This window comes from Calonectris borealis, chromosome 4 (assembly GCF_964195595.1).
Source record: "Calonectris borealis chromosome 4, bCalBor7.hap1.2, whole genome shotgun sequence".
Taxonomy (NCBI): domain Eukaryota; kingdom Metazoa; phylum Chordata; class Aves; order Procellariiformes; family Procellariidae; genus Calonectris; species Calonectris borealis.
In genome coordinates, this window is record NC_134315.1 from 51740804 (window position 1) to 51768729 (window position 27926).

The 27926-nt window shown below is 40.5% G+C and overlaps 1 protein-coding gene across 3 annotated transcripts in view; it reads right to left on the reverse strand.

Annotated features, from left to right (window-relative positions):
• Positions 1-5769: 5769 nt before the first annotated feature.
• The window catches only part of SNCA (synuclein alpha), a 70885-nt gene continuing 48728 nt past the window's right edge, over positions 5770-27926 (reverse strand). For all 3 annotated transcript variants that reach the window (XM_075150592.1, XM_075150594.1, XM_075150593.1), the window contains exons 5-6: positions 7412-7501; positions 5770-6399 (exon numbers count right to left, since the gene is read on the reverse strand). In XM_075150592.1, the coding sequence (XP_075006693.1) occupies positions 6367-6399; positions 7412-7501 (123 nt within the window). In that variant the 3' untranslated portion in view covers positions 5770-6366. The remainder of the gene's footprint in view (positions 6400-7411; positions 7502-27926) is intronic.

Here is a 27926-nt window from a genome sequence, read left to right on the forward strand (position 1 = left end):
CTGTCCGTGAAATGCATTAATACAGGAGATCTGTCCCTTCAGTGCACAGCAACTGCCTTTTGCACAGACTGTGACAGACTGGAATTATCATCATATTTGAATTTGTTGAGCTTTCATAAACTGAGAATGAAAAAGAAAATTGAAGGCTTTGAATTCACTTTCATTTATTTCACACCTAAGAACATCCAATTCAAATGAAATATATCACTCTTGCTGCAAATCTGGGACAGGAGGAAACTCGATTTTGGAGTGAGGGGGCTGAATAAATAGGAGGAGTTTTGTTTCAAGTGTTTCGTGGGAGCTGCCATCACCTCTCTTTGCCAGTGAAAGTTGCCATTTACTTAGCGGACCATGATAACAGATTTCATTTCTTTTTGGCCTTATTATGTAGCATTTGTAAATTATTGTCCTTTACATTTTCACTATTAAGATGTTCATCCACTTTTACTCAACAGCACTGTCTTGTCTTCTTGCTAAGGCTGCTCCTAAGATTCTTCTGGTTTTGGGAAGTGGGCAACATAACAAATGCAGCAGGATGCTGTCTTACCAAATGCTGACATTAGATGACCATCTTTGTTATTTTTGCAAGGCTTCACAGAATTTTACAACTGAAATTCACATGAATAAAACTCCTGATCAAACAACAGAGGATAACAGTCCTACGGGCATTGCACAATTCCCTTTTCTATGCAGGAGACTGATACAATCAGCTTTCATACTTTGTTTTGTATTTATTAATCTAGAACACTCCTCGGTCAACTGCTTTTATTTTCTTGGTACAGAGGACTTCAGGTGGCAGAAAAATAGAAGAGGGAATTCAACATAAAAAGCCAGGCCTCTCCAAACAGCACAGGAATTCTGCCTCATGGAGGACAAAGCAGCCCTGTTCTGAATTTCCCAGCTCCTTGAGGTGCCTGTCCCTGGAAGCATCGTAAAACCACGGGCTATTTTCTATCATTAGCCTCTGACACCAGAAGACCTTCCTGGGGGAGGGAGGTAGGATGAATGCCTGCCAATTCTCAGCAAGGCTCTCACACCTGTTTTGCTTCTCCAACCTCCTCCTCTGCCTTCCTTAAACAGCCACCATCCCTCTCCACCTCAGCGCTTTTTGGGCAGTGCCTCTGCCTTGCTGTGTCTTTGGATACAGTAGTGATGGGAGCATCCCCAGCAGGAGACGAGCTGTGGTCCTTCCTCTTTTTAGCGGCAGGCTCAAAGACTAAACCCCAGCTCTCCAGGCTCGCTTGCAGCCTCATCACAATGCACTAGACACAATGGTTGGAATAAGATTTTGCAATAAAATGGACACTCAGCAAAGGGGACAGGGTAAGATCTAACCCTTTGAAAATTTAGCAGATTAGTGGAGAGAAAGAAACAAATGGGAGAGTGGCGAGTAGAAAGAAAAAGAAAAGAAGTTGAGGTATCCCAGCAGTTGGCTTTTCGTAACAACATTCTCCTTGTTAAATCTCAAGTTCATCATCAGAAATGCCTGGGTGCTCTGGCCTCTTCCAAAGATATCTCCTATGCTGCAGCTGAAAAAAGCACACTTGTACATCTCAGAAGTTCACCTTTTCCACAGAAATATTCCCTATAGATGTATCAGATGCTGATAGACTCTGACCTATTCAGAGATGCGAATATTAATGGAAAATGCTGAAAACCCACTTTTATGCCTCAACTGGAGGAAGCATTTTCAAAGCATTTTCCAACATGGAAGAAATCTCACCTGACCTAGTTTCCTACCCTGTTTGTTACCTCCTGGCTGTCTCATCCGAGGTTCCACCTGCTGTTTCTCCATCTGCCAGCCTTTTTTAGATCAGAGGAACCTTCTGAGTTACACATTAAATGTCAGGCAGGCTTGAGAAAAGTTGTTTACGTCTGCATTTAAACAGATGATATTTTCCATTAAAAATGCAGCATGGAGACACTAAAGGCTAAGATCCCATTTGCTTTTGGTTGCCATAATGCAAAAGCAAGTCTGCTTATGAAAGCTGATGCTATTAGTTGAGCATATATCCAAACAGAATGATGATACCCTGGTGAAGACCATTATTAGTGTCTTTTCCAGTAATATTGAAAGCCTCAAGCTGGGGGCCAAAAAGTATCAGATACTTTAGTCAAAGTCACTGGAAGCCTTGTGTGGACTGAAATCAAACCCAAAACCAGTGTCAGGGAACCATCTATCTTCTCCCACTTACTTCCTAAGCTATTCCAGAGCAGAACACAAAAATTTAGCTTGCATTAATATCTCATTAAATATCAACTACCTGAAGGAGTAATTACCTCTAAGGTTGCAATACCTAAGAGCAACTACTCCATTCAAACCCAACATTTGAGGTATGTTGTACCATGCAGTATTTACAGTACAGTATTTTGCCAGCATATAAGACCACAGCACTGCTGAAAAAGCCTGGTGAGGACTTAGCTGTGGGATTTTATGGTAATCTTTGTTTTTCTGCTACTTTTGCTACTCTTACATATTCTGCAGAGGGACCTTGATCATCTGATCTCTGCCATCTCTGAGTTCTACGCAGACTTAGGAGAGGCACGAGGAATCATCCACACCCACGTAAGTCAACGAAAAGACTCCCTTTATTTTCAGCGAGTTAGGGATCAGAGCCCTGGAGCATCACCTCCACTGCACACCATCTGACAACAAAAAGTACAGCCAGTGCCTTAGGAAACTTCAGAAGCAAGGGTTTCAGCAGTTATTTTCTCTCTAAAAAGCATACAGAAAAGAACTGGAAACTCATCACGTCAGTACAGACTGCCACATGTAATTTGTATGAAAAGATCAAATATACACTGGAGCTATGGGTGTCCTGAAACACCCATGTGAAGCCAGTAGGAATCTTTCCACGGATTTCAGTGAACATTGGATGAAATCTTACAGGCAATTAAGTAGTTTGACTTGGTATAGTAAGATTTTATGAATATGTGTAGGCAGCCATTCTGTACTTGTCTTCCATTGTGCTCCCGGAATAATTTCAGCCATTAAATGGACGGCCCTGAATCTCCGAGTCTCCCAGCTCTTGGAGGCAGAGGACTCTCCTCCGAGTCTGCTGCAGCTGATTGACCCGCTGTCCATGTCAGATGCTTCCATATGAGAATCACTGAGCCTAGACTGCCCCCGCTATGAAAGCCAGGATGAGCAAAATCCGTGCTTCCTGAAGAGATGCAGGCATGTTACTTTTCCTCGAGTTTAGGACATTGTAATTTACCTTAACTTGCCTACAACTGCCTTGAGGGAATGAAGGGAAGTCTCAGTGGTGGGAGGAGGGCATTTCTTGCCTTATCCCTCAGACAAATATGACTTGAAAGTCATTATATGAAAGGCATGTAACACAAGTATTAACACTATGATTTACAGTAATAAAAACATTATTACAATGTGTCTAATTAGGAACCATTATAAGACCAATTAAAGCTGTCAAAATAGAACAAAAAAGCAACATGTGTTTTTTCCCTGGAGGACTGGGATATGGTAAGACTCATTATTAACTTGTAATTTGAGGACAGAAGATTGCTTTCGGTTTGAGTTGAAATCTAGGCTCTTAAGGAAAAGAGGGCTCTGAGGTATATTCCTCTCTGGCAGGCATTGCTTAAGGAAATGTTATCACAACAGTAGAAGCATTTTTTAATACCCTGGGCAGACACTTAAAAAAAATCCGAATACAGCAGTATCTATTTAGTTCAGCTTTAGCATCCAACACAATTCTGACATTTGCAATCCACATGTCAGTATTCATTTCACTGCAGGAAATAAGACAAAATGGCATTTAGTTTACCTGGAAAGGATGGTCAGACAGCCCTTAAGGAATCTAATTAAAATGCAGCTTGTTACCAGAGCAGTGCATCGCGCTGTGCTGCCATAGTAACCAGGGGTCCCATGGACTTGCGGGGCCATCTGAGGGCATGTTTGCAAGAGGCACAAGAATTAAACTGATCGTCTATCATACATTTTAAATGACCTGAAAAGTCTGAATGATTTGCAGATGTTAACCTACGAAAGAAAATAATTAACTCCTACATGCTCAGACAATGGGCCAGTCTCAGGAGTCAATTTATTCCGATCACTGTTTTTTTATGACATACTGTCATAAAAAAATGACAGCTGTCCCACAGCTTATTTAAGAAGTGCATGACTTATTTGCAACATGTGAGCAACCAAACAGTTTAATTTGATTCCCTAATAGAGAAACAATAGAGCAATCAAGACCTGTGGGCTGTGGAAGAGAAGAACAACAGAACATACGTATTCTACTTAGGCTGCTATTTCCAGTGCTATTTCCTGAAGCATCAGGCATCTGACTGTTCTCCGTTGTTTGCTTTTGGTGGATGAATCCCTGCTAGCACACGAGGGGAAAAAAAAAAATCACACTACAGCACTGGGCTTTTCTTCCCGAATCCTTCTACTAGAACAGAAAGATCCTTAAACAACATTAATAATTATAAAAGCAGTATCTTACATTGTGCGCTATCCTGATATTAATTTTCTACGGACACGATTGATAGATTTGCCACTGAGGTATTCAGATTAATTTTAACAGTAGAGAGGTCCAGGTCAAGAGATTCTTTTGACACACCACCTGTGAAGGAAACTGCAAATTCTCAGTGCGTTGTTGCAGGTTATCATGAAAGATTTCTGCAAAAGACTTTAGGACTCCATTAAGCAACTTTACTACTGATGAAAATATCCGCAAGTTGTTTGAAATGATCAAGGGGATCTTTAACTGTTTTGAAAAAAGAGCTTGACAGCAATTCTTCTGAAATAAATGAAATTCCTTAGAAAAATGGGGTTGGGACTGGGGGATGACATGGGAAATTGAAGCACCGGTTTTCTAGGCATTGTGAAACCAATATGTTCATGTGATTTTGGCTCACAGTACTACACCATCAGCTCCCACTGTATACAGCTGGGATGGGTACCTACCTGGAAAGATCTAGTCCACGTTGGGCATGCTAATACCAGGAAGGTTGCAGAAAGCCAGAAAGGAGCTCAGTTCAAGAACAAGTTGGAGAGTTCAGCCTCCTCTATCGTTTTGTAGATACCAGTGACACGCATTATGTAATTGTGCCTAAGTTTCCCCATTTACAAAAAAGGGCAATGATATTTATCTGTTTTAAGATCCATGCCCCAGAACACTGGAAAGGGAGGTTCAAAATCCTACTCAGGATTAGACAACCTTAAACAAAAAACCACTGTGTCATTCAGGTTAGAGGCAACATTTGATCCAAAGTAACCGATAATAAAACATGACAGATGTAAAAACATCTCACATTTAAATCTTTTCACTATATGGAAAAGTATCCAGGCAACATAATAACTAAATTACCATGACTAAAAACAGACAGTAGGCTGTACTTTTGCTAAATGGGACTTTATAGAAGACAAATTGATTGCAACTAATCCATTGCTCTTCCGTATAGCCCAGTGCTTTAACAACCTTGAAATAGTAATTCTTCAAGGGCCTCACGATTTCCTGATAATCTGCTGCAGCCCATTATTAAGGGCTTCATTCACTCTCAGGTTCTCCTTACAACAGGAAGTTTATTAGCACTACAGATGAATCTATTGCGTCAACAATTTACTCCAGCTGAAGTACCAGCCCTGATACTCTCATTCTTCACCCTGTTTTTTGTACAGACTGGGCTTCCGTTTGCTGATTTTGTTCCTCCAGTTCCTTCACAGGAAGGAACACAGCCTGAATGCTTTACAGGGGGGCTTTTGGAGAGGAAAGAAGGTGTTATAAATCATCACTAATTTAGAAGTTCATTTTTAATGGGTTACATTTTATTCGCTTCAGTTGAACACCATTATTTACAGACACAAGTTAATAAAACACATCACAAAACAATAAAATTTCAACAGCTAATATTTATAGGTGCATAGTTCATGCTCAATTACTTTTTTTAATATGTATAATACATACACATATAAAGCTCTCACAATAAGTCATCTCTGCACAGAAAGAATAGTCATAGGAAACAAATAAAAATTGTATCATAAACAATATCAAATTACTGACAGCCTATCAACAAAACATGTACAGAGTTAGAAATAAGCAGTAGACACTTAGGTGTTTTTATTTAATATTTTCTTTTTTAACTTTTAAACTTGAAGCCACAATATCCACAGCACAACAATGACCCTGCCAACCAGCTTTCATTTCAGCAGGAGGGAAATGCTGAAACAAGGTGGATGCAGTCACAGATACTCCAATCATTGCTGATGGAAGACTTCAAAATACACCGTAAAAACTGTAAAAAAATTTTACGACTGGGCACATTGGAACTCAGCACTTGTACGGGATGGGACGTCTTTAGTAGTTAGTAGATTTCAGGAGATATAAAGGAAGGAAAGGACTCTCATGCTTCAGGTTCATAGTCTTGATACTCTTCCTAATGAGGAGAGCAGAAATCAGTGCTACTAGTATTTTAGATAAATACATTCTACTTTCACTGCTTGTTCTAGTCCTAGTGGATTCAATGCCAAAATATTATGGATTTTTATGTGATCAGGATCTTGCCATTTATTATTATTTTGTCACATCTTCCAGATACTGTATCTTACAAACTGTGGTATTTACAGGAGAACTAGGCTTTTACAGTGGTTAACACGTCATTCAGCTGCTGTTGCCAGGAACTCACGAGGCCACCCATGGCAATTTCACTTGGAGAGGCAGGAGGACTACCTCTGGACTCCACAGCACACCAGTGCAGCATACTCATACAAGCCAATAACTCATTTAAATGTGTGTTTAACTACGGGCACGTGAGGAGCCCCCATAATTTCAGTGATATTGAAGGTGTTAGCGATCAAGCACGCCTTTAAGTCTTTTACTGGATCATGGCCTAAATGTTTTATACCTCTCATTTTCAGCCTAATTATCTGTGCTACTGTAAAATCGCCACTCCAACTACCAATGCATCATGCTAGACATTGTAGTAATATTTTTGATAGCAGGTTCATGAAAAACAGCAAAATAATTTACTCCCTAATTGCATTAACTTAAGAGCATAATAATGAATTACCACGTTTTACAAAGCATGATGCTTTGATAAATAGCCAGGCTATTAAAACGATCTATGAAGATACAGTTTTTCCCATATTCCTTACCAAACACAAGAAAAAGATACAAGTTTACTGTGGATTACTCAGAAACCCAGGCACAAGTGTTTTGAAACACACACAATATTTTCCCGTTAAACTTCCTTACTATCAAGAAAGCAACGGATTTTCTGATTCCCAGCACTATACCTCTGGGAGATCTTGGCCAAAAAGACCGTGTTTCTGCTGTGCCCTTTCAGCTCACAGCATCAGCCTGTGCCAGGCTAATGTAACTCGAGCATGCAGCCCCCTCCTGCGCCCTTCTCCTATGTGCATTCACAGCAAATACCACAACAGATTTACCTCTGGAGGCATTTCGTAAGCCTCATTCTCAGGATCCACAGGAACATCTGTATTATTCACCATTCCCTCCTGCAGGAAGCCTTCTTCATTCTACATTTAAAACAGGGAAAGAAAAGTGTCAGACTGCAACTGCTTGCCTCGTCATTTACGCCAAAGCATGTCCTTCCCCCCCATCAGTGGTTCACTTCTTGGCCTGTCCTTTGGTTGTGGGATGTTGCCAGGGGTTGTGAAGAGCTAGAGGACATCAGCTCCAGAGGGATCTTCTCCATGTTTCACAGAGGTGTCCATGGGAATGACTACTATCATCTTTCCTAAACAGCTGAACTGCTGATATCCCATTTCTCTCTTGCCATGGACAGATCAAGAAGTCAATCTGAACAAAAGAACAGTACCACCACCAACTTGCTGAATATCTTTGGAAAATACTTTAATCCCACAGAAAATGCTCTGATCAAACCATGAAACAAACCAAAACAAGTTTTTTGCTCCTTAAGAAACCGATCTGGGAAACATAGTCCCACACAAATTGTTTGAGTAGGTTATCACATTAATTTCTGTTCAACTACTTGGGGGGGGGATAGTCACAGGTATGCAAAAGTAGTTGTAAAAGCAGGCCAAACGAATTGGGTAGTATCAAGACACACAAATGAAATAGTAATTCAATTACATATTTTTTAATGTTATAGACACATCAACCCTCTCATAAACTGTTGTTTATTTTACAGTTTTAGCCTTTTCACAGTACATTTCAAAGTGGCCAAAAAAGGGAGAACTATTATAATTCAGATTATTGCATGCTGTTTTTTTCCTTCAGTTTTAGAACCTAACTGTATGAGGAAAAGCTTTTTTCCTTTAATGGGTCACACCTCTATATGCTTTCTTATGTCAACCAGCATGTTACTCTATGCAGCATTAGAGTATGATACATGGCACTACCAGATACCAGCTTCTTATACTTTTTTTCCTGGGCATCTGTTATTGACCATTATAGAAGCACTTCTATTTCATATAGCAATTTTCGTAAGAGCCTCTTGGAATTAATGGGATTGCAATGGTGTAAGGAATAACTTGCTGAGTAGGATTACTTAAGTGTTGTCCTAGAACTATAGATATTATTTACCATCTGAAACAAACACAAATTATAAAGGAAAAAAATCATTCCAATTGGGCAAATTCCTGTAGTAGTTGTTACTACAGAAGTTCACAGAGAAGAAACATGAGTTTTGCCAGAACAAAGACTGCTGGAGTTCATCCTGAATTGTAAGAAAATTGGTATGAAAACAGGCAGACTAGCTCAGTGGAACTATAGTGACTATGCTGATTTATACCAGTTGCCAATCTAGACAGAAATGCACTAAAAAACAATTACAGACACTCAGGAAGAAATTCACTTAAGAAAACCCCTGCAGGCTGGAAGCTAGACAGAAATACAAAATTAAGTAAGTCACAAACCAGAATAATGAGGTAATTCTTCAAAGTCTGCAATTTATAGGATAGTGGTGCTAAATTAAATTTAGGATATAGATAAAATGAGCATAATAGAAGCTAAACCTGAAACTCACCTCTGAGTTTAACACAAAATAGAAAATAATACGCAAAACAGGTGCATTTATCATGCTTCTGCTGTTCACCTTTTGCCATGTATCAGCTCCCTCTGTGGTTTAACCAGGTGACCATAGTCATAATACTCTGTTCCTCACTTGCGGCATCTCTCCATGAACAAATTGTGCCTTTTTCTACCAGATACAAATCCTGTTCTTCCTTAGTTCGCAGACCTCTTTGGCACTGATGCGTGTGCATATACACACGCTTTTCACCCTCAAAGTCCATGACGTGCAGAATTTATTCCCATAATGTAGATTCTTCTCTCTAGCTCTTACTTCAGACTTTAAAAGGTCCAGTATGAAGATATCTGGTCCCATTGCTTCTCAGTGGGGCCAGATATCCTTCTTCCTTTAGAGGTAAACAGTATAGTCCGTGTGGAGTCAATGCCTACTATTCTGCCAAGTTCCCTCCATGCATGTGCTTGCTATCAGTTAACACCCTGCGCTGCTCTATGGCATAGATAACATGGACAAATTCCAGAAGTCAAGGGACATCGAAGAATAAGGTTGCTAATATCTTTATTTAGGCCCGTGTCTTCCAGAAGAACTAATAATTTTGGATGTTCAACATGACAGGTAACTTTTCAAGCATGAAATTATCAGAAAAACTGGGCCCAATTACAGTTCCGCTCTGGCTTCTCAAAACAGTCAAGCTCTTAAGATTATGTAAGGTGCGATATTTCATTACCTTAGCTTCTAAACAATTTTTTAGGAGTATTTATGCCTATTTACTTTTATGAGAAGTAGCTCAATTCCTATCAGCTTTGACTGAAATAGCTAAATAGTGTGTGCAATGCAAATTTTAAAGCTGTTACTGTGCATTCGATCTAACGTATCGGCTCTAGGGCCCTACTGCTCTCCTGTTTAATCCAAAATACAATTTAATTTCTGCTTCTCCCTATCATTAAGGAACAGCTTCAGCTAACAATCGGTACATCAAGTAAAACTGTGCCCAAAATCAGTCTTGAGGTTGCACGAGGAAGAAAGCATGCAGCTTAATGTTATATGTAGCAGGAAAACAGATGGCAAGTGAAACTGCCAGGACCATTAGTAACGACGAAGAAAAAGATTTGCCAGCCAAATTGCAAAGAAGAGCTTGAAAGCTCGTATGCTGTTTATTAGGAACCTCTGCCACGGGTCTGGACTGTCCATCAGGATTAGACAGATACAGTGCCTAAAAAAGGCTAAATTTATCATCTTCCCAAGTTCCTTCAGCGAGTTCAGGATGGAGATTCCTCTACAGCTTCAAATAAAACAATCAGCAGCCCTAGTAAAATACAACACCAATGCTTTTTTTCAAATGAAGCAAATCATAAGCCATACCAAACCATCAAAGGAACTCTTTGCCTGGGAAAGGCTTATCACCTTTGTCCAGCTGCAAACACTAACACAAACCCCACCTTTCATGTCGATGTCACTGCAGTGCAGATGAGAATGACATTACTCAAGGTCACATTTGTTACACTTAAATGTATAGCACACATCATTTTTAATGGTGGCGCTCTCTGCTTCTGCTGTACCATTCCTCCAAAGTTAGGATATCACAAAAGTAAACAACCACCCCCTGTAACACCGAACCATCTAAGGTACAACTTGTATCATTATTTACCTCCTTTAAAACAAAGAAATGCAATTGTACGTTCTCATGATCAATAATTCCATATCCTAATTCAGTTGTGGAAGAGGAAAAACACCCAATAGACCAATTCTTGTCTTCGTATAAAAGACACATTTTTCTCTCGAAGCTGCCACCTCTATTTTTAAACCATATAGAAGGGCATTTCCAGAGGGAAAGCTTTTTATTAGAAGATCTGAAAAGCTAAACAAAAGCTTCTCCGAGAAGAAGTCAGTTTTTAACTGGGGAGCATGAGCTCTTTTGCAGGGAAAACACTTTAAAAAGGGGAAAATACAAATCACGTAATAAACAAGGTGTCAAAAGAACGGTGAGGTGAGGACATCTGCTTGTCCCCTGAGGCTTCCCTTAAGAAAAAGCAAATGCCTGCCTACATCTTGGTTTGAAGCACGGACACTCTGGGTAAGACTTGTATTTCTGAATTCTCTAGAGAGTCTTGTGCCCTCAGACCCCGTGCTATGGAAAGCAAGCTTTTGCGGCTAGCCAGAGCAGAGCACACCACGTTGCCATTTCCCAGTTACCAATCGTGGCGTCAGTTTGTGCTGTCAACACTCCTGCCTGCCTCGACAAAGCTTGTACAGCCCAAGACCTACGTGCTACCAGGCTACCTCGCAAGCCCACCCACACCTTCCCTGGGAATGCAGGGCTATGGTGTGCGCCCTCCCGCCCAAATCGTGCTGTGCTCTCATTTTGTCGAGCAACGTTTGTCAGTTTATAAATGAAGGAGAGCCGGCATCCCATCATTGTACATTTGCATGACCCTAGACGCCTGTGCTGACTCAAGGAACAGGTATAAAATAACTGCTATACAAGAGCGGCAAAAGTAAGATGTGAAGAACTTCCTATTTTATTTGGTGCAATGGCTCCAAAATGTTGACTCCTCCTCCTTTACTGTGAGAGTGAACCCTGCTAAGCAGCGTGTGTGACACCGTGAAATGACCCACTTTTGCAATAAAATATTCAAACTAATTAAAAAGTCCTCCTGAAGACCTGGCCCTATTTAAATTATAGAGTACTTGCCAAAACTTCAGGCCTATTCCTTTTACCAGGAAAACATCACCAAATGGGTTTCTCTTATTTCAGTGTTTTTGGTGAAAATTGCACCCCAATCTTTCCCTTCACCCTCTTTCCCACCTCATAACTCTCTCGGTGGAAGGGGGGAGACTGTTTAAGATCCCCTACGCATGGAAAACAGACGAAGTGGTCTGCTCATGGTACCACCCCTATGTCAGCACCATGTAGCAAAATGGTCACCTTCAGGAGTGTGCATTCAGTGACGTGTCTTTGAAAGCCAAGTTACTGCCATCAGAAATAAATTATTTTATCTCAAGTCACGGACAAAAGCAACTTCAAAAGGAAGCATTGTAATTGTAATTTAGCAGCTATCTAAGCATTATAATTTACTATCTCTCTGGCTAGTTACACGTTTCTTCTTTCCATTATGAATGCTGAAGCAGTCTTACAGTCATGTATATTCTCATGATTACTGGAGACTAATTCCTTCTGAAGTGATTCCATATTCTGTGATAAATAAACCAGGCTATCAAAGTGTCAGCTCTTAAAACATTTATACTGGCAAGAGGAGATCACCCTGGAAGTCACTTCCACTAATCACAGAGGTCAGAAGGCACCTCCAGAGAGCATCTAGTCCAACCTCCCAGCTCAGAGCAGGGTCACCTAAAGCAGGGCTGTGCCTGGTTGGGTTTTGACCATCCCCCACAGACAGAGACTCCACAATCTCGCTGGATAACCCCGGTCCACTGCCTGACCACTCACACAGTGAAAAAGCTGCTTCCTACATTTAAATGGAATTTCTTGCATTTCAATTAGTGCCCACTGCCTCCTGGGCACTTTCCACTGCCATTTCACTGGGCACTGCTGAAGAGTCTGGTTCAATCTCCTTTACCACCACCCTCATCAGGTATTTATACACATTGATAAGCTTTCCCCTTAAACTTTCACATTCACGTTGTTTCACACTTGCTGATTTTCTGTCTGTTCTTGAGACCTCTATGACATTTCCCATGCAGATATTGTGGGAAGCTAATTTCTCTAGTAGAAAGCTCTACTGTACACAATCAATTACATACATAAAAATAAGGTGAGGCTTACCTCAAACACCTAACAAATTCATGTAACATGAGAAGTCATAGTTAATTTCAACAAAATAGATTATTATAAACTCAATGAGCACTGGTCACACCACATCACTTGCCAGTCTGTTACTGAGTGTTTTATAATTATTGACTAGCTGTGAACCAAGATAAAAGGCACTATGGAAAAAGTAGTGAACTAAAATACGGAAAAAGCTGGTTTAGAAGAAAATTTTGGTACAACTCTTTTGCAAAGACCTTTAAAGTCCCTTTTGGAAAGACCTTTGAGACCGCCAACAAAATGTTCCATGCAAAACATTTTTAATGTAGTCCAATTTGTTGTACATACACACCAGCTGGTACCTGGGGGAGCTTGAAATAAAAATAAGAATGTAAAAAATAAAATAAAAAAATCGCATCCAATAGCATTATTACCTTGTAAAATTACCATGTACTAATAGATTGGAGTAAGCACAGTATTGCCTCATACTGTATTTCCGAGCCCCGTGCACACCAAGGACAGAACTGGCGGAGAGGTGGGATGCGATGTTTGGTGAACAAGCCCGAACGGTGCTTTCTTGACTCAACAATAGAAAGGACAGTCTCATCAGGGAATCTGGCATTCCCCAAGCTCATCAACTGGTTCGAGTAGCTCGTCCAGAGAAGCAGCCATGTCTGCCTGCCTGATAGCCATGGTCAGGTACATCTCTGCGAGCCCGGATATTAAGTCTAGCCCAGTACTAATGAATTACTGAATTTGCTGTTGTTACAGTCTGGATAATTGTACTACTAATCTGTCTTTATTACCACACCATTATTTATCCCTAAAGCTGTTGGTCTCATGCCAGTTATCGCATCCCAAACCTATAACTCAGCAGGGCTGCCTTAAGCCCTTACAACTGGTAAATGAATATCCCTCCAGCCTGACTAAACCCATTTCTCTTTGGTATTATGCACCCTGTAAGAAATTTCTTCAGGAACGTCAGTCATTATATGGTGGAGCTTAAAGAAAAATTTTGGGATTCCTTTTGTATACCCTCAGTGCAGCTGTTATGCATACTGTCCAAATTCACCTCTTGTACAAGCTGAACAGCAATTTGCTGTGCCAATGGGCTTAAAATTGCCCTTTGAAAAGAAAGTAATTTGTATTCTTTCTTCTCCACAAAATATCAGGATACTTAGGGGCTGGATATTGGACCTAAGTGAACAAATAACTGTCTTTTCCATTTGGTAACTTATTTTTTACAGGTATTTTGACCATAAAGCCCAACTTACCTGATGGAAGAAAAACCCTGGAACAAACCAGCAAATTCCCAACAACATGCAAAACAAAGATACGCTAAAATGGCCTCAATTTATTTATTTTCCTAGTCCTAAGTTATTAAATATGTGGAGCTGACTGGTTATAACTGAGTTGCCAGGTCAGCTTAGGATGCTCTGAAGCTCCCGCTCGCTCACTGCAATAGTCAGTGCCTCCAAGCCTCGGCTGTGAATGACAAAGCATTAGCAGCAGTCTAGTGGTTTTATTCTGGAGATACAGAGAGGAGACGTGTCTGTGCACTAGCTAGAAAGAATTAAACTGTTTTAATTATCCCTAAGCTAAACACCTAAGTGAAGGAAATGATGAGAAAGCATTATGTGTGGAGCAAGCTGGCTGTTCCAGCACACAACTCATTGAGTACCAATAATGAAATGGGACTACAGTCCTCCTTCTCCTTAAATGGAGAGTGGAAGTGGAGACATTTCATTAAACAAATAAATGTCAGCACGACAGCACAATTCCAATGAAAGGCTAACATAGTGCCTGCAACTGCTACAGGCTGCATTTTGATTCATGTTTTTATGCCCTTCAGTTGGCAATGACAAAAGTGAAAAGGATAAAGACTGAGGCCTATGGAGAGAGGAATGAACATGAAGACTCTTTAAGTGTCTGTGGTTACAGGCCCATCTTGGTGTCTATAAATAGCTGGAAATACTTGCTGTTTACAACAATTTATGAACTGCTGTAAATTCCTAGAAAAACAAATTTCAATACAACATAGATTGTGTATATTTTTGTTTCCTTCCTTTAAAATTCCCCATTTAGTATTACTGTAAAGATAAGATTCAACTCAGTTCAGAGTACAGCAGGAACATTTCTGTGAGCACTCTGCTCTCCTCAAACCCAGATTCATGTTTTGCATTAACCAGGCTGGTAAAGTTACCTAATTAGAGCTGCTGGTATGTTGTTATTTGCTGATAAATGCATGTGGATTACACAGAGAACCTGCCCATTGCCCAGGTCAGACCAGCAGGTCATACAAGTTCTAAAGTGATGGACACACGCGTTAATTACAGGTGACTTAAAATAACAGGTTGCCTAGGGGCTGAGTCAATGTGCCATCAGTAACGCACGTAAATGCATCCAGAACACACAGTCCTTTCAGCTTCATCCTTTTCAGCTTCCCAAATCTATGGTGACATTGAAAACTCCACAGGTAGGGAAATAAAAAACTAGAGCTTACCATTTAGAAAGACTAAAGTAATTTCTAATTGCAAAGTACTGGGAATGATACGTGTTAACTAAACGTCACATCAGGAGGATTTGGTCACAGCTGTGCCTCACTTGACATTCTCCTGAACAAGGTAGAGAAGCATAGGTCAATAAAAATATTTCAGGGTAATGGATCTGCTCGAACAATATCCACTATCAACATTGTGATTTACATTCTCAAAATGGAAGTTTCAGAGTGCAGTTTCACAGAAATCTTGACTCCAGTAATACCACTATTTTCAGTAAGGATTTGGAAGAAAGACCAAGGACTGCACTTAACTTGGTCTTATGCATTAAGAAGGAAAAATAAACAGCCTGAGTTTATTTTTGTTATTCTTACTACATAATTCGAAGATACCTTGACAAAACTGAATAAGTGACCAAAATAAATAAGATGCAGCTCAATAGGAAAAGGTGTTAATATGCTGCTCTTAGGCACTCACCAAATCAAAGAGGAAGGGCAAATGGTGCGCGGAAAAGAATTACAAAGTCAAAGAATAACATAAGCCAGCAAACCCATGTTACTGCGAAAAAGGCAAGCCATTCTCTCATGTATTAACAAGGCCTGTGAATCTACTTCGTATAATCCAGCCCAAGGGTGCCTTCTCCTGAATACAGAATTCATTCTACACAATGCACTTTGCTGGGGATGTTGGGAGATCCCAAGGGAGAACAGCAGGAATGATCACATCCTAGAACAGAGAGGAAAGATGAAGGAGCCTGTCAGGAAAGCGTAAGTGAACTAGGTTTATATAATCCTAAAGGAATCGCCTTAATTAGAAGTCTTTAAGAACAGCCTGGCCCTATGTCTGTCAGGAGCTCCGTGGGATTAGCTAAACCCATCTGTCCCCTGCAGCAATGGAGGATTCTCCAATCTGTATGAACCCACCACCAAGAATGACCTCCAAAGATGATACCTGAGCTTTGTCTTCGTTAAATAAAATGAGAACATAGTGATACATGATCCTGACTGATCACATTAACTAAAACAATGGGACACATCAGCTTTGCAGTCGGCATAGAAATGAGCAACTTACTTTGGATTTGGCTCCATTAAGTTGGTAAAGATGATTTTAAACAGCATGGGTTCCCAGTCAAAGCTGCAAAATTATTTCACCATACTTTATTTAAAACTGTTTGAATATCATGATCACATTCCAACATTACATAAATTTTTAGTGCAGATGAACTCCAGAAGAAGTTATTGTATAGACTCTATGAGTATATATTCTCTTTCCTAAGAGACAAAATTAAAGGAAGAAAATAAGTTCCCTCTAAAAGACTTCTCCACTCACGCAAACAGTTAATTCAATGCTGCATTATCTAAAAGAGCAACCTCTAAACCATAGTTATTTCTCCTAGTCTTAGAAAAAGTCCCCTATACAGAACTGCAGGACCAGCCACCCTCTAGCATCACGAACAGCACGAGTTCCCACTCCGTCACACATAGCCCCAGCGACTGCGCACGTTTCGGTTCTGTACCCCATCCTGTGTGAGTGTATTCACAAAGCAATGAAGTAACTTCACTCATTTCCAAGGAAGTTTCTAAAGAAAGTGAGAGCGCGCTCTACAGGGAGTGGAAAGAGGGTAGGGTTTTCTCCCTTTAGCTTTTGTCTAGAGTATCAGTGGATAAGCTAATGCAATCAGCATTGACTCATTTGCTTTTACTTTCCAGCACGTTGAGCTGTGGGCTGACGGGAGAGCTAGTGGCAGCATGGTCACCTTCAAAGGCTGTAACTGATTGACAGGACATGCTGTTAGTGAAGTGGTTACCCTTCAGTTATCAGTGGGCATCTCTTTAAAGCGTTCCTTCAATTCCAATCTATTACAGTACTTTACCTAGCTGGGGAATTTTAAAATATGTTTCTTCTAAGGAAGAAACAAGCACTTGCTCTGAAAAACACCTGTAACAATTAATTGAGCTATAAAGGTTTCAGGAGTATTTCCTGCAATTGTGGTCTATTCAGCAGCAGATCAAAGACTACAAAAGACTGGAGAGTCAGCCTGCATTTTAAAATTTATATTCCTGAAGTATCCCTCTTCATCTGGAAGCAAGCATACAACTATTCAGAGCTTTCACTTGCATTGGGAAAGATAACTTCTCAGTCCACTGGCATGAAACACAAACATCTCTTCAGTTTATTCTTCTCCTGTAGAAGAAGAAATAATTCTTTTTAATTAAGTGAAAAGAATTATTTAATAAAGTTTACTTAGTAAAGTGCAGAAGGCAAGGAGACTCTTAAAGGACTAGTATCTAAATATGCAATACTCAAGTATCTGTGTTTTCTTTCCCTCCTGCCCCCAGAACTGTTACTGTTATCTTTGCTTTTTATTTCTGGCTTAGATGAAGGAAAGCATCAGACTGAAGTCTGCTATCCTCTACACTGCATGAGAGGAGTTCAAAGCAAAACAGCCCTTCCCAGGCCAAATTCTGCTCTTATCTATGACAATATAAGCCTGGTGTAACTCTTCCCCTCACTAAGCCATTTTTGTACTTATACCTGTACCACTGGGAGCAGCCTGTCTTTATGATCCTCTTTTCAGACATCTGCTGCTGTTCCAAAAGGGATACATACACACCATAAAAATCTTCACTACTACTTCATATATAGAAAATGTAAGAGTGCAAGTTTGGATAGCCCTCTGCTTTAGGCAGGTTCAGCTTTCCCTAAAACACTCCCAACAGATGTCTGGGAAAAGCTATCTTAAAATCCTCCAGTGACAAAAATTCCACAGCATCCCCAGGCAATCTATTCCATTAACATCTTTCCTGGTTTCTAACCTCGATCTCCCTCACTACCATTTAGCGCCAGTATTTCTAGTCCTATTCCCAGTGGACACAGTCCCCTTTCTCTCTGTAGCAAGGGTTTGATACCAGAAAGACTGTTATCCTGACTCATTTCAGCCTCCTCTGGACTAAACCAGCTCATTCCGTTCACACCGTACAGTTTCCTAACCTGCTGAGCATCCGCTCCCCGGCATCCCTGGTGCTCGTTCATGAGAACGGCACACAAGGTCGGGATGCGGCTGCTTGGTGTTTGGAGCAGAGTCAAGCAGGTCAGAGAGGCTGCTCCCTGGGCTGATAGAGGAAAAGGAGGGCAATAGCGGTGTCTAATGTCAGAAAACTACCTGAACCAGGGTGGGCTGATGATCTCCTCAGCCACAGATGGAGCTTCAAAGGGGAATTGTCACTGCACTGTTTTTACCGGAAAAAGCCTTCTATTAATAAACTCCATCAAACCATTTGAAATTAAAATGCAGAGCTGCTTTTAAAGGATCAAAGCAGCATAGAATGTTAGTTGTCAGAATTGTTAGAACAATGCTTTCCCTCTGGTCCTTTCTTATTATTAATCACAGTAGTTCCCCAGACTTCACCTGCTAAGCAGGGCTCTGCCCTCTGCACCCAGGAATGCACTGGAATCACAGCAAAGCAATCACCAAAACCTGCTACAATTCAGAAGAAGCAGTTGGTCCCGCAACCACAAGAAGCACTACATCCAGAACAGCAGGTAAAATCACATTTCTGTCAGGAAGTTTTGAGTGAAATACTGCTAGCACAGCAATTGCACTCATTACACCCTCTACTTTGGGCATAAATAGAAAAAACAAAACCAAACCGCTTTTCTTCAAATTCGTGGCATAACAGTCAGCTACATGTGATTTACAGAAGTTCAGGTGAAGTTGAGGAAGAAGATTTCATGCATGTCATGCCAGCGAGAATGATTATCAAAGCTTATTCTATTGAGATGAGGGTGCTCAGTTAAAACAGAGGAGGAATTGAAAGAACACGTGGCAAATCAATTACAGTCACTATAGTTCTTTCTTCTACAACTCACATTTGCAGTTCCTGCAATGAACATTGATATGCTGCCCAGAGCAATACAACATCTTCAGCATTTAGGTTCTCATTATGGTGGAGCTCTTTCATATTTTCAATACTGAGTATGATGCAAAAAGACTGGCAGGACCAGTCCACACTTCAGAAGAAGATGGTGCATTTATAATATGACTCCCTGTAGTTTGAAAACAACACAAAAACCTATCTGCTACCAGCCATAAAGATGTTTCTTTACACGTGTTGCTTGGCGAACATTTAGATAAGAACGAGAGCCAGATCTTGAGAATCACCCATGCAAAACTGAACACAAACAACTCACTTGCATGATTGCCACCAGCTGGATGCCCAAGTGTTTGCAAATGCTCAAGCAATATCAGTTAGACACCCAGCTGGTGAATTTATGTGCAAATGCCATTTTAGAAATGAGCCATGCTAGAAAGTACTTAAGTACTTTTAATTACTTAAAAGTAAATGTAGTTTGCCATGAACAAACAAAATGAAATTCAGCAGTATGCTGTATCATAATCTTTTAATCATGATTTCCAAATAATTTTGTCTCAGTTATGATATTTGTGCATTCCCATCATAGGGGTACTTCAATGGCTGTCATTGAAGTATGATAATTTTTGTAGTGGTTTAGCATAAAGCCAGTTGATGTGTTTACTATTTCATAATAAGCATTGTTCAACAAGCAGATTCAATGAGAAACCATACTGAAAAATAATGGTGATTTCTGTTATATATGTGTATCACTTCTGTAAGAGCAGGCAACAAACTGACTGGTTCTTATTCTCCGGTTTAGTTGCCCATGTGACAAGAATTATCCAAGAAAGGCAGTGACATTGGAAATTGCAACAGCGACTGCTCTTATGTCATTAATCTCTTTCCTACACTTGCAACGTTCCAAACATATATACGTAAAGTGTGGATGTTCAGTGGGCTACATTTACCTAAACAGGAAACACTTCTGCCAGGATGAGCCTTAGATCATCTAGCATCCTCAAAAATCTATTTACAGAATAATAGCTGGTACCATAAATATTCAGAAGCATTTTTCTGAATGGATTCTTGCAGAAAAGGAATTCAACACATTCTTTGCAACAACGACAACAAATGTATACTATATGTAAGTAATCTGATAAGAGAAGCTTAAAATAACATTACTAATGAAAGCTTAAAAGCTGGTTTACTTGAACTTGAATTATTTTTACACATTTAAATTTATATAAGCCCTGATTCGGCAAAAGATTTTCAAGCATACACTTAAGCAAGTAGTTAGTTCCATAGAAGTCAAAGCTTTTACATAGGTTTAATACTAAAATAACACTGTAGTGAATCAAGAACTAACTTCAGAAAACCCAAGCGTTTCAAGTGCCAAAGAACACAGTACTTAATATGATAAGGTATAATGTCTTTGAAATCTGATGCAAACCATTTTTATCCAGCGAGATAGACAGACTCAGCATTTATCCATCTATAATTTCCCAAATTAAATCACTGACGAGAGAGCTCTTCTACTGTACCCTCAATGCAATAGGAGCATTAAGATTCACATATAAAGGGATAGCATTCAAGCAAATGTGTTCCTAACACATGTTCCAACAACCCTGTAGAAACCAAGATTTATGTAAGTCAAAGCAAACTTTGGACACAATATTCCTGCAACGACTATTCACTGCAGAAACAGAACCCCTTCAGCACTGAAGTTATTTTTTTATACTGCTGCTGATTACCCTATGCAAAAAAAAAACCGCTCCAGTGAGTTGTGTTGTGTGGGTGATGTTCCCATTTCCCCATTGAGTTAGGCCCAACGTTTATAGCAGGGGTGAAGTATTCTAAATTGGTTTCTATCAGTACAGTGACTCAGTGATCACTGCACAAGTGGGAGGACTTCAAGCATTTGACATTGCTTCTCATATTCTTGCTGTCACCAAAGCAAATGTTAGAGAATTTAAACTAATTTTTATCTCATTGTTTTAAAATCTTAAAAGGGACCTTTGATCATTCAGCAGCCTGTTAAATATTTAGCAGTCAGGAAGAAAGGATTTTTTTTTCCCTTCCATGATTTTTTAACTGGTTTCAAATCTAATACCAATTCCTTCCTGTGAATACAGTGTATCACCATTAGTCCATTTCTCCAGCAAAAAAATTTCCTCAAATTAAAAATTGATCTACCTCCTAAACTTTAATGAAAGAAGATGACAGAGTTAATATAAACAGACAGAAAATGGGGTTGTGAACCCCATGAGCTACACCATATGTATGCACAGAACATATGTACATCTAGGGGGCTTCTATGAAATAAACTTTAATTACTGTGTCCCCTTTCAAAGCTAAGTGCCTTGCGAACAGTAGCTGGAAACATGCTCAACTCATTGAACACAGAGTTAACACTACCCTTTTCAAAGATGTAGGACGCCAGTCCTGCGGGCACCAATACCCTAAAGCACTTGAACACGTTAATCCCATTAAAGTGCATTTTTCATAGTAATATTAATCACACACTATAAGGATATGTGTCTCTTTAACCAATGAGCTGAAATTAAACACCTGGGAGCACTGAGATTTAACCAGCCCTGTTGGTCAGGCTTTCCTCTGTTAAGCATCCTAAGGAGAGATGGCTCCCCCACCCTCCCACACAAACCCTCTCCTGTGCTTGTTAGCATGTCTGTTATATTAATGACTCATCTACATTGTAATGCACCAGTTCAGACTCTTCATTAATCACCTTAAGCACACTGGCTTCTGCAGTTTGCTCAGAGTCCCTGCTCTATGAATAATTCAGGCGTCAGCCTTACAAACGCAAGGAAGGAGTTTGTGGGTCAGGCCTTGTACTTCAGCAATGACTTTGTAACTTCACAGAAAGTACCTCACGGTCGTAATCCCTTTTTCTTCAGCCCAGTGTTGGGTATCACCTGGATATTTGTTAGCAGCCAAAAAGTTGCCTTCAAAATGTGACGGTTAAATTGCATGGGTGGCCAGGCGGTCACCGCTGGTGCATTCCCAGTGACGTGCTTGTACAGAGAATTAGTCCTGTACCACAGCCCCGTCTATGTTTCCTGTAGAAAAAGCACGGACTACTTTGTTCAGCGGTATGAAAAACCTAGAGCAAATAATGAATGCACTGCACTACAAACTGATTTATTCTTCAGGGGAAGAAAAAAGTCTCCCTTGAAATATTCTGCAAAAGGTGCTGTATGTTTTATGAGAATGAGAAAGCCACTGAGAAGAGCTGCAGGTTGTGGGGAGGAGTGTTGTCTTTTGATGGACTATTGCCACTTTCTCCCACATCCCAGCCACCACTAGACTAGATTCACAGCTCCTTCTTTACATCCCTTTCAATTCCAATTAACCATTTCTTAATTATTTCTGTAACAACTGTATTTTTTTCCATTCTTTTTATTAATGCTAACTACAAAGTAACAGCCTCATACTCTAGATTAAAACAGGTTTCGCACAAATAAACGCCAGGGCAAAGTGCACCGTTAGCAAAAACTAACAACATGTAACTGATGTAAATTTATGTCCACCCATCGGTTAGCCCATCAATTTGTTCTCTGATAAAACTTCAAAACCGCTGTCAATCATGCAGACAACCCAAGAGGTTTTATCGCAGAGACTAACAGAATAACACTCCCTTCTAACTTCTTACACTGATAAGTGTACCATTTGATATAGAGGTTAGAGCTCAGACACAGTACCACAGGAAACTTGATAGATATGCAAGTGATGCATCAAGGCTCTACCACTCCTTGACATACTACTTTCTTAAAATACATATTTTCTAGGTATCTGGAACCACATATTCAGCAGGTGTATATCAGAGCAGTTGTGTTGACTTCAGACCCCGTGATCGATCACTTACCTACCATAATAGATCGCTTATCTACCAAGATTCTAATTTATCCCATACCATTGCAACTCTACAAGCAAAATTCATTAAGCATACAAATCTTCTTGGAAAGGCTTTTATACAGTTCTAACCGAACACTCATATGTAAGATTTCATTAACTGGATTATTAAACACTGATACAATTTCAGAGGAAGACTGGTCAATCATACAGTCACAGTGTCATTTGAATTCTCCCAGTACATGCACATTAAAGAGGTGAGATGGTCCTGATTAGGCATAACTGTTCAACTACACTGTGTGAAGGCAGGTAATTTTGGTAGGGACTTGGTTCTGAATGATCCCACTTGTCCCTCTGAAAAACAGAAGCTGCTCCACAGCAGCTGATGAAGGTTTGGTTGTACACAAAGCAAAATTCAATTTATTAGCTAGTTTATACAGTAAACATACCAACGGAAAAATGACACAAACCCCCAGGAACACTATTAACATAAAAACCAAAGTTCACATTAATGAATACACAGAGGTCTGTGAAAAAAAAAGGTAAATATTTTCTTAATATTATAAAGCTGGTGAACCTCTCCAATGTTGAAGGAAAAGCAACTTCAAGTAATAGAAGTTTAATGATGAGAGTGATCCTAGGAGAGGAAACACGCTCATTTTGGCCATCTGTGAGAGCTCATACTGCAACTGTTCATCACTTTCTGGGGTTTACTCTGTGAAAAATAATAATCACATGGAAATCTAGTCTCTCCCTTCTCAGTAACCATGGCTGAAACAGTTATTTGGATATCAGATTTTGAGCTTGTATGGCCTAGTAACCATTCCTTATTTTTATTTTCTTGTGTGACATGCATCATAACTGCTTTTCATTAAAACCACAGTTTTAAGTGGTTGTATTTTATTGTATTTTAAATCTGATGAGCAACTTCCACCTCCAGATTATAAAACTGAGCTTTTAAAGTGCTAATGCTTGTCTTAGAAGTTTCAGAGCATAAATTCAGAGGAAAAGAAAATACTATAGCAATATATATCTGTTTGGGAGGGATGCAGATTTCATAACAATGGGCCAGGAAAAAATAGGTGTCATTGAGCACCTGGTCCAAAACCTTGCAGAAAAATTTTCTCGAACCACAAAGATTTTCTCAGATATTTCTGATTTCCATTGATACTCATTCATTTTGCTTCCTTCATACAGTCAAGGCAGAATGTTTGCAGCTTTATCTGAAAGCTTTACAGCACCAACTGATTTGGTAACTCAATTGTTACTCTGCAATGAGAAACTAGCAACATTTAATTTCAGGAATATTTCCCTGTAGTGTGACAGGCAAGAAAAATGGAAATAAATGATCTTCTGAGTATATATTTTTAAAAAAAAAAAAAATTCAACAAAGTAACCCAGACATCAACTGAAAAAGCTTGTTCGTGTTTTTTGGGGCGCCAACTCCCACAGAGTTGGTTAACTTCAGCTCAAGTGGTCTGCTTCAGCCAAGCCAAAGGCACAGATCTTCACATATGGCTGTCTCCACAAAGGACGGGCAAAGCTTCTTTCCCGGCTGCAGCTGCCAGATTCAACCCACAAAAGCCTGTAACACCACTAAGACTGGATGTACCAGGCTAAGTGGGTAATTCCCTAGCATTTGTGTCCTGGAAACACCGCACAATTTCCTTCCGCAGGACAAGTGTCTGTTGCTAGCCTAAAGGAAGTGTTCATTCCTCCTCTTGCCTGCCTAAATAAATACCTTTCTGGCACAGATGTGGCTGAGCACAGAAAACAACCTTCTTTTATACATGCTACATACAAGCAATACATTTTGCTGTCAGACAACAGCCTGAGACCTGAGCTCATCGCAGCAAGGGGCAGCCCACAGCTGACAAAACTCCCAGCCCAGCTGAGCTCATGTCTCAGGCAGTTTTGCTTTTCTGCCTGAAATACATTTTGTTTCCCCTTCTGCTTTTGATTTTTTTTTTCTTCCCCACGCTCTAGGATCACAAACTGCAAACCCAGCAGCCGTGTTGCCTGCTCCTCGAAGTCACAGCTCCTCTGGCAGATGGCCCCTCAGCGAGGCCCTCACACCCACCGTGCTTTTCACCCTGGGTAAGAGCAGTCCTCTACGGCCAGCCAGTACCGAACTGTTGCAATGAACGGTCCCCCATCGTTACACGGGACGATGTCCTGGCCCAAGGGGCCAGACCTTTGGAAGTGATGAAGCTTCTCTCTTCCACGTCCCCAGAGGAGCGCCTACCCTGCGCCAAGCCCTACGGTCACTGCTGGATGGCTGCCAGCGCAACCCCTCCAGCATGCTGGCCTCGTAGTTGAAGATTACCAAAAATGCAGTACTGACCAGACCTGCAATATCACTCAACTCTCCAACTTGGAGAACATTGATGCTCCTGCTCCACCACTTCGATTCCGCATTTTAACTGACCCTGAGACTTGAAATCTCACTAAACTATCCAGTAGGTGTTTAAGTGTCCCATATCAAAATAAGTACAGGAGCTTTCCAGTTTAGGTAAAACAACTTTTTATCCCCTTCACAATACACTTCTTTGCTTTAGTCACAGCAATCTGATGCTGCTCAATAGCCCATATTTAACCAACTCCAAATTAAAAGTTATCTTTCTGCATGGGAGTCTAAAAAAGTAATTAACTCTAGCTGCTGAGCTTGCCAAAATGCTGAGTCTATTCACCCTGCAGAAATCCCAGACTAAATTTCCACGGATCCCATACTGGGATCATGCAACCGGTCTGTCTTTACTGATATGCCTATACCAGCACCAACTCTCGTAATGCAGTTCTTTCACCAGTATGGCGTACTCTGAAAAACTTCCTTAAACTAAAACTATTTTTTTTTTACTATAAAAGCTGTGTTGACATTTGGGATGAAGTTCCTCAGAGAGCTATACCAGTATCTCTCTGCCTTCTAAATATAATCTTTCCTCAGACATCTATCATAACCTCTCATGGTACACACAGAATTTGTTCAAGCTTTCCATACACTCAGTGACAGATTTAACTCTGTGTTTGCCAGGTTGGGGGTAGTATAGATCTGCCAGCACTTCTCCAACAACATTTCTTTCCTTTCCCATCGATTATTAGCCTGTGCAGTTAGTTATTTTCTCTGAGTGCCACGTGACTGCTGGGAAAGAGTCTTATTTCGAAGTCTGTAAAGTTCACAAGCGAAAACGACCCTCTGATGCTTGCGCTTTAGAAACTGCACAGCAGGAACCAGCTCCCAGTCCCTCCCCCAGACAACCTCTCCAGTTCCCAGACTGCTTCTTGAGGTTCATTTGAAGTGTGATGAGCTTTGCACCGCTACAAAGCCAAATAATCCCAGAAGCTTCCCATGGTTTTGAAGTCAAGGGCATGCCATGTTTACTTACAATTTCTGTTTTCTGGAGGAAGTTTTGAGAGAAAAGTTGAAAATAAAATGCTCACTGCTGATACAAAGCAGTGCCTTCTAAGCACAAACAAATCTTTATATGCATGCAGAGATGCTTTAGGTACTGAGCTGTGACATTACCAGATGTGACCATAAGATAGTTTCTGCTTTGAAAAAATTATGATTATTCTCACTTCTTTGTGAGAGATGAAAAGGTTAAAATTCTTCAAAGGGCTGCATTAGAGATACCCATATAAGCAAAGCACTCAAAAAAATCATGAAATGCCATCTGCTCTCCTTTATCTTCTAATGTCTACCAGCATTGCCAGTGTTGCCAACATTAGTCACCCTCCTCATGATATTGGGTGTTTTTCTCATGCTCTCAGCTCCCATAATCAAAATTACACAATTGCATTTTATTTAAAATAAATAAAAAAAAATCCAATCCACCTGATGCCTGAGAAAACTAGTGCAAGCCAGAAGCTCAGAAAAGCAAGTTAAAACTTTTTAGACAGATTTGGACTGGTAAATTTATTACGGTATTAAGTAAACTCCAGGGACTATTTTTCAAAGTAGCTCACAGGGGTACCAGACTTAAGATCCAGGGTAGCGTAATAAGTCTCAAAAATCTCGTTTTAACTATGCCCACAGAATATTTGAAAAATCCTGTTCCAAACCCCATTTTTACCTTGGCATAGCTCTCTTTCAATTGAGAAATCAATTGAACTCTCTGCCTCGGGAAGCCAGGCAACACTAAAACACTGAACCACACATCGATCACAAATCTCATTCCCTCCTCATCCAAGCACAGCCCACGTTAGCGACTAGGAGAAAGGAGTGAAAGCTCTGCCTCTCCTGCCAACTTTACACTATCAGGATTACGTGCTACTCAGCTGCTTCACACAGTTTTTATTTTTATGTAAAGTGAAGAAGGTTTTTGCTATTCTTGAGCAGAAAGTATGTCACGGCCACTGCCTGCTGACACCAGGGTGCAGCTCATGGCAAGCGCCATACCAGCACACCCTCGGCTGGCAGGTGGGGAAGGGCAGCCCAAGCAGTGCTGCTCACAGTTGCTCTTCATCAGACTCAGCACAGCTGAGCTGGGACCCAAGAGATTTGGTTCCCTTTAGGTGTAGCCGGCACCTGGGAAACACACATGGTACCCCTGCTCTCTCCCCCTGCATAGGTGCCAACCAAAATCTCAGCCCCAGCCTTGGCCTTTAATAAGATCCAAAGTCTTTAACCCCATCATCCTGCTCATCTGTTTGAACTGGAAAGTAGAGGCTGCGCTACGTAAAACCACTCCATTCTCTGCACGCCAAGTTACAGCCTGCATCTTTGCAGAATGCGCTGTGACTAATACCTGACTCATGTAAGGCCTGTATCACCAACATCACCTATCACAGCCAGAAAACAGAGTACTTGCCCTCAGGTTAGAAGCTATTTTGATGCCATATGTGTTAAGGAAGAAATATGCACCAGATAGCTGGTTCAAGCAGGCTTGAAGAACATGATGTGACCCTGATCCCTACGACCCTCGCTCAGCCCAAGCACTGCGGATTCCATGAGAAAGTTTAAAC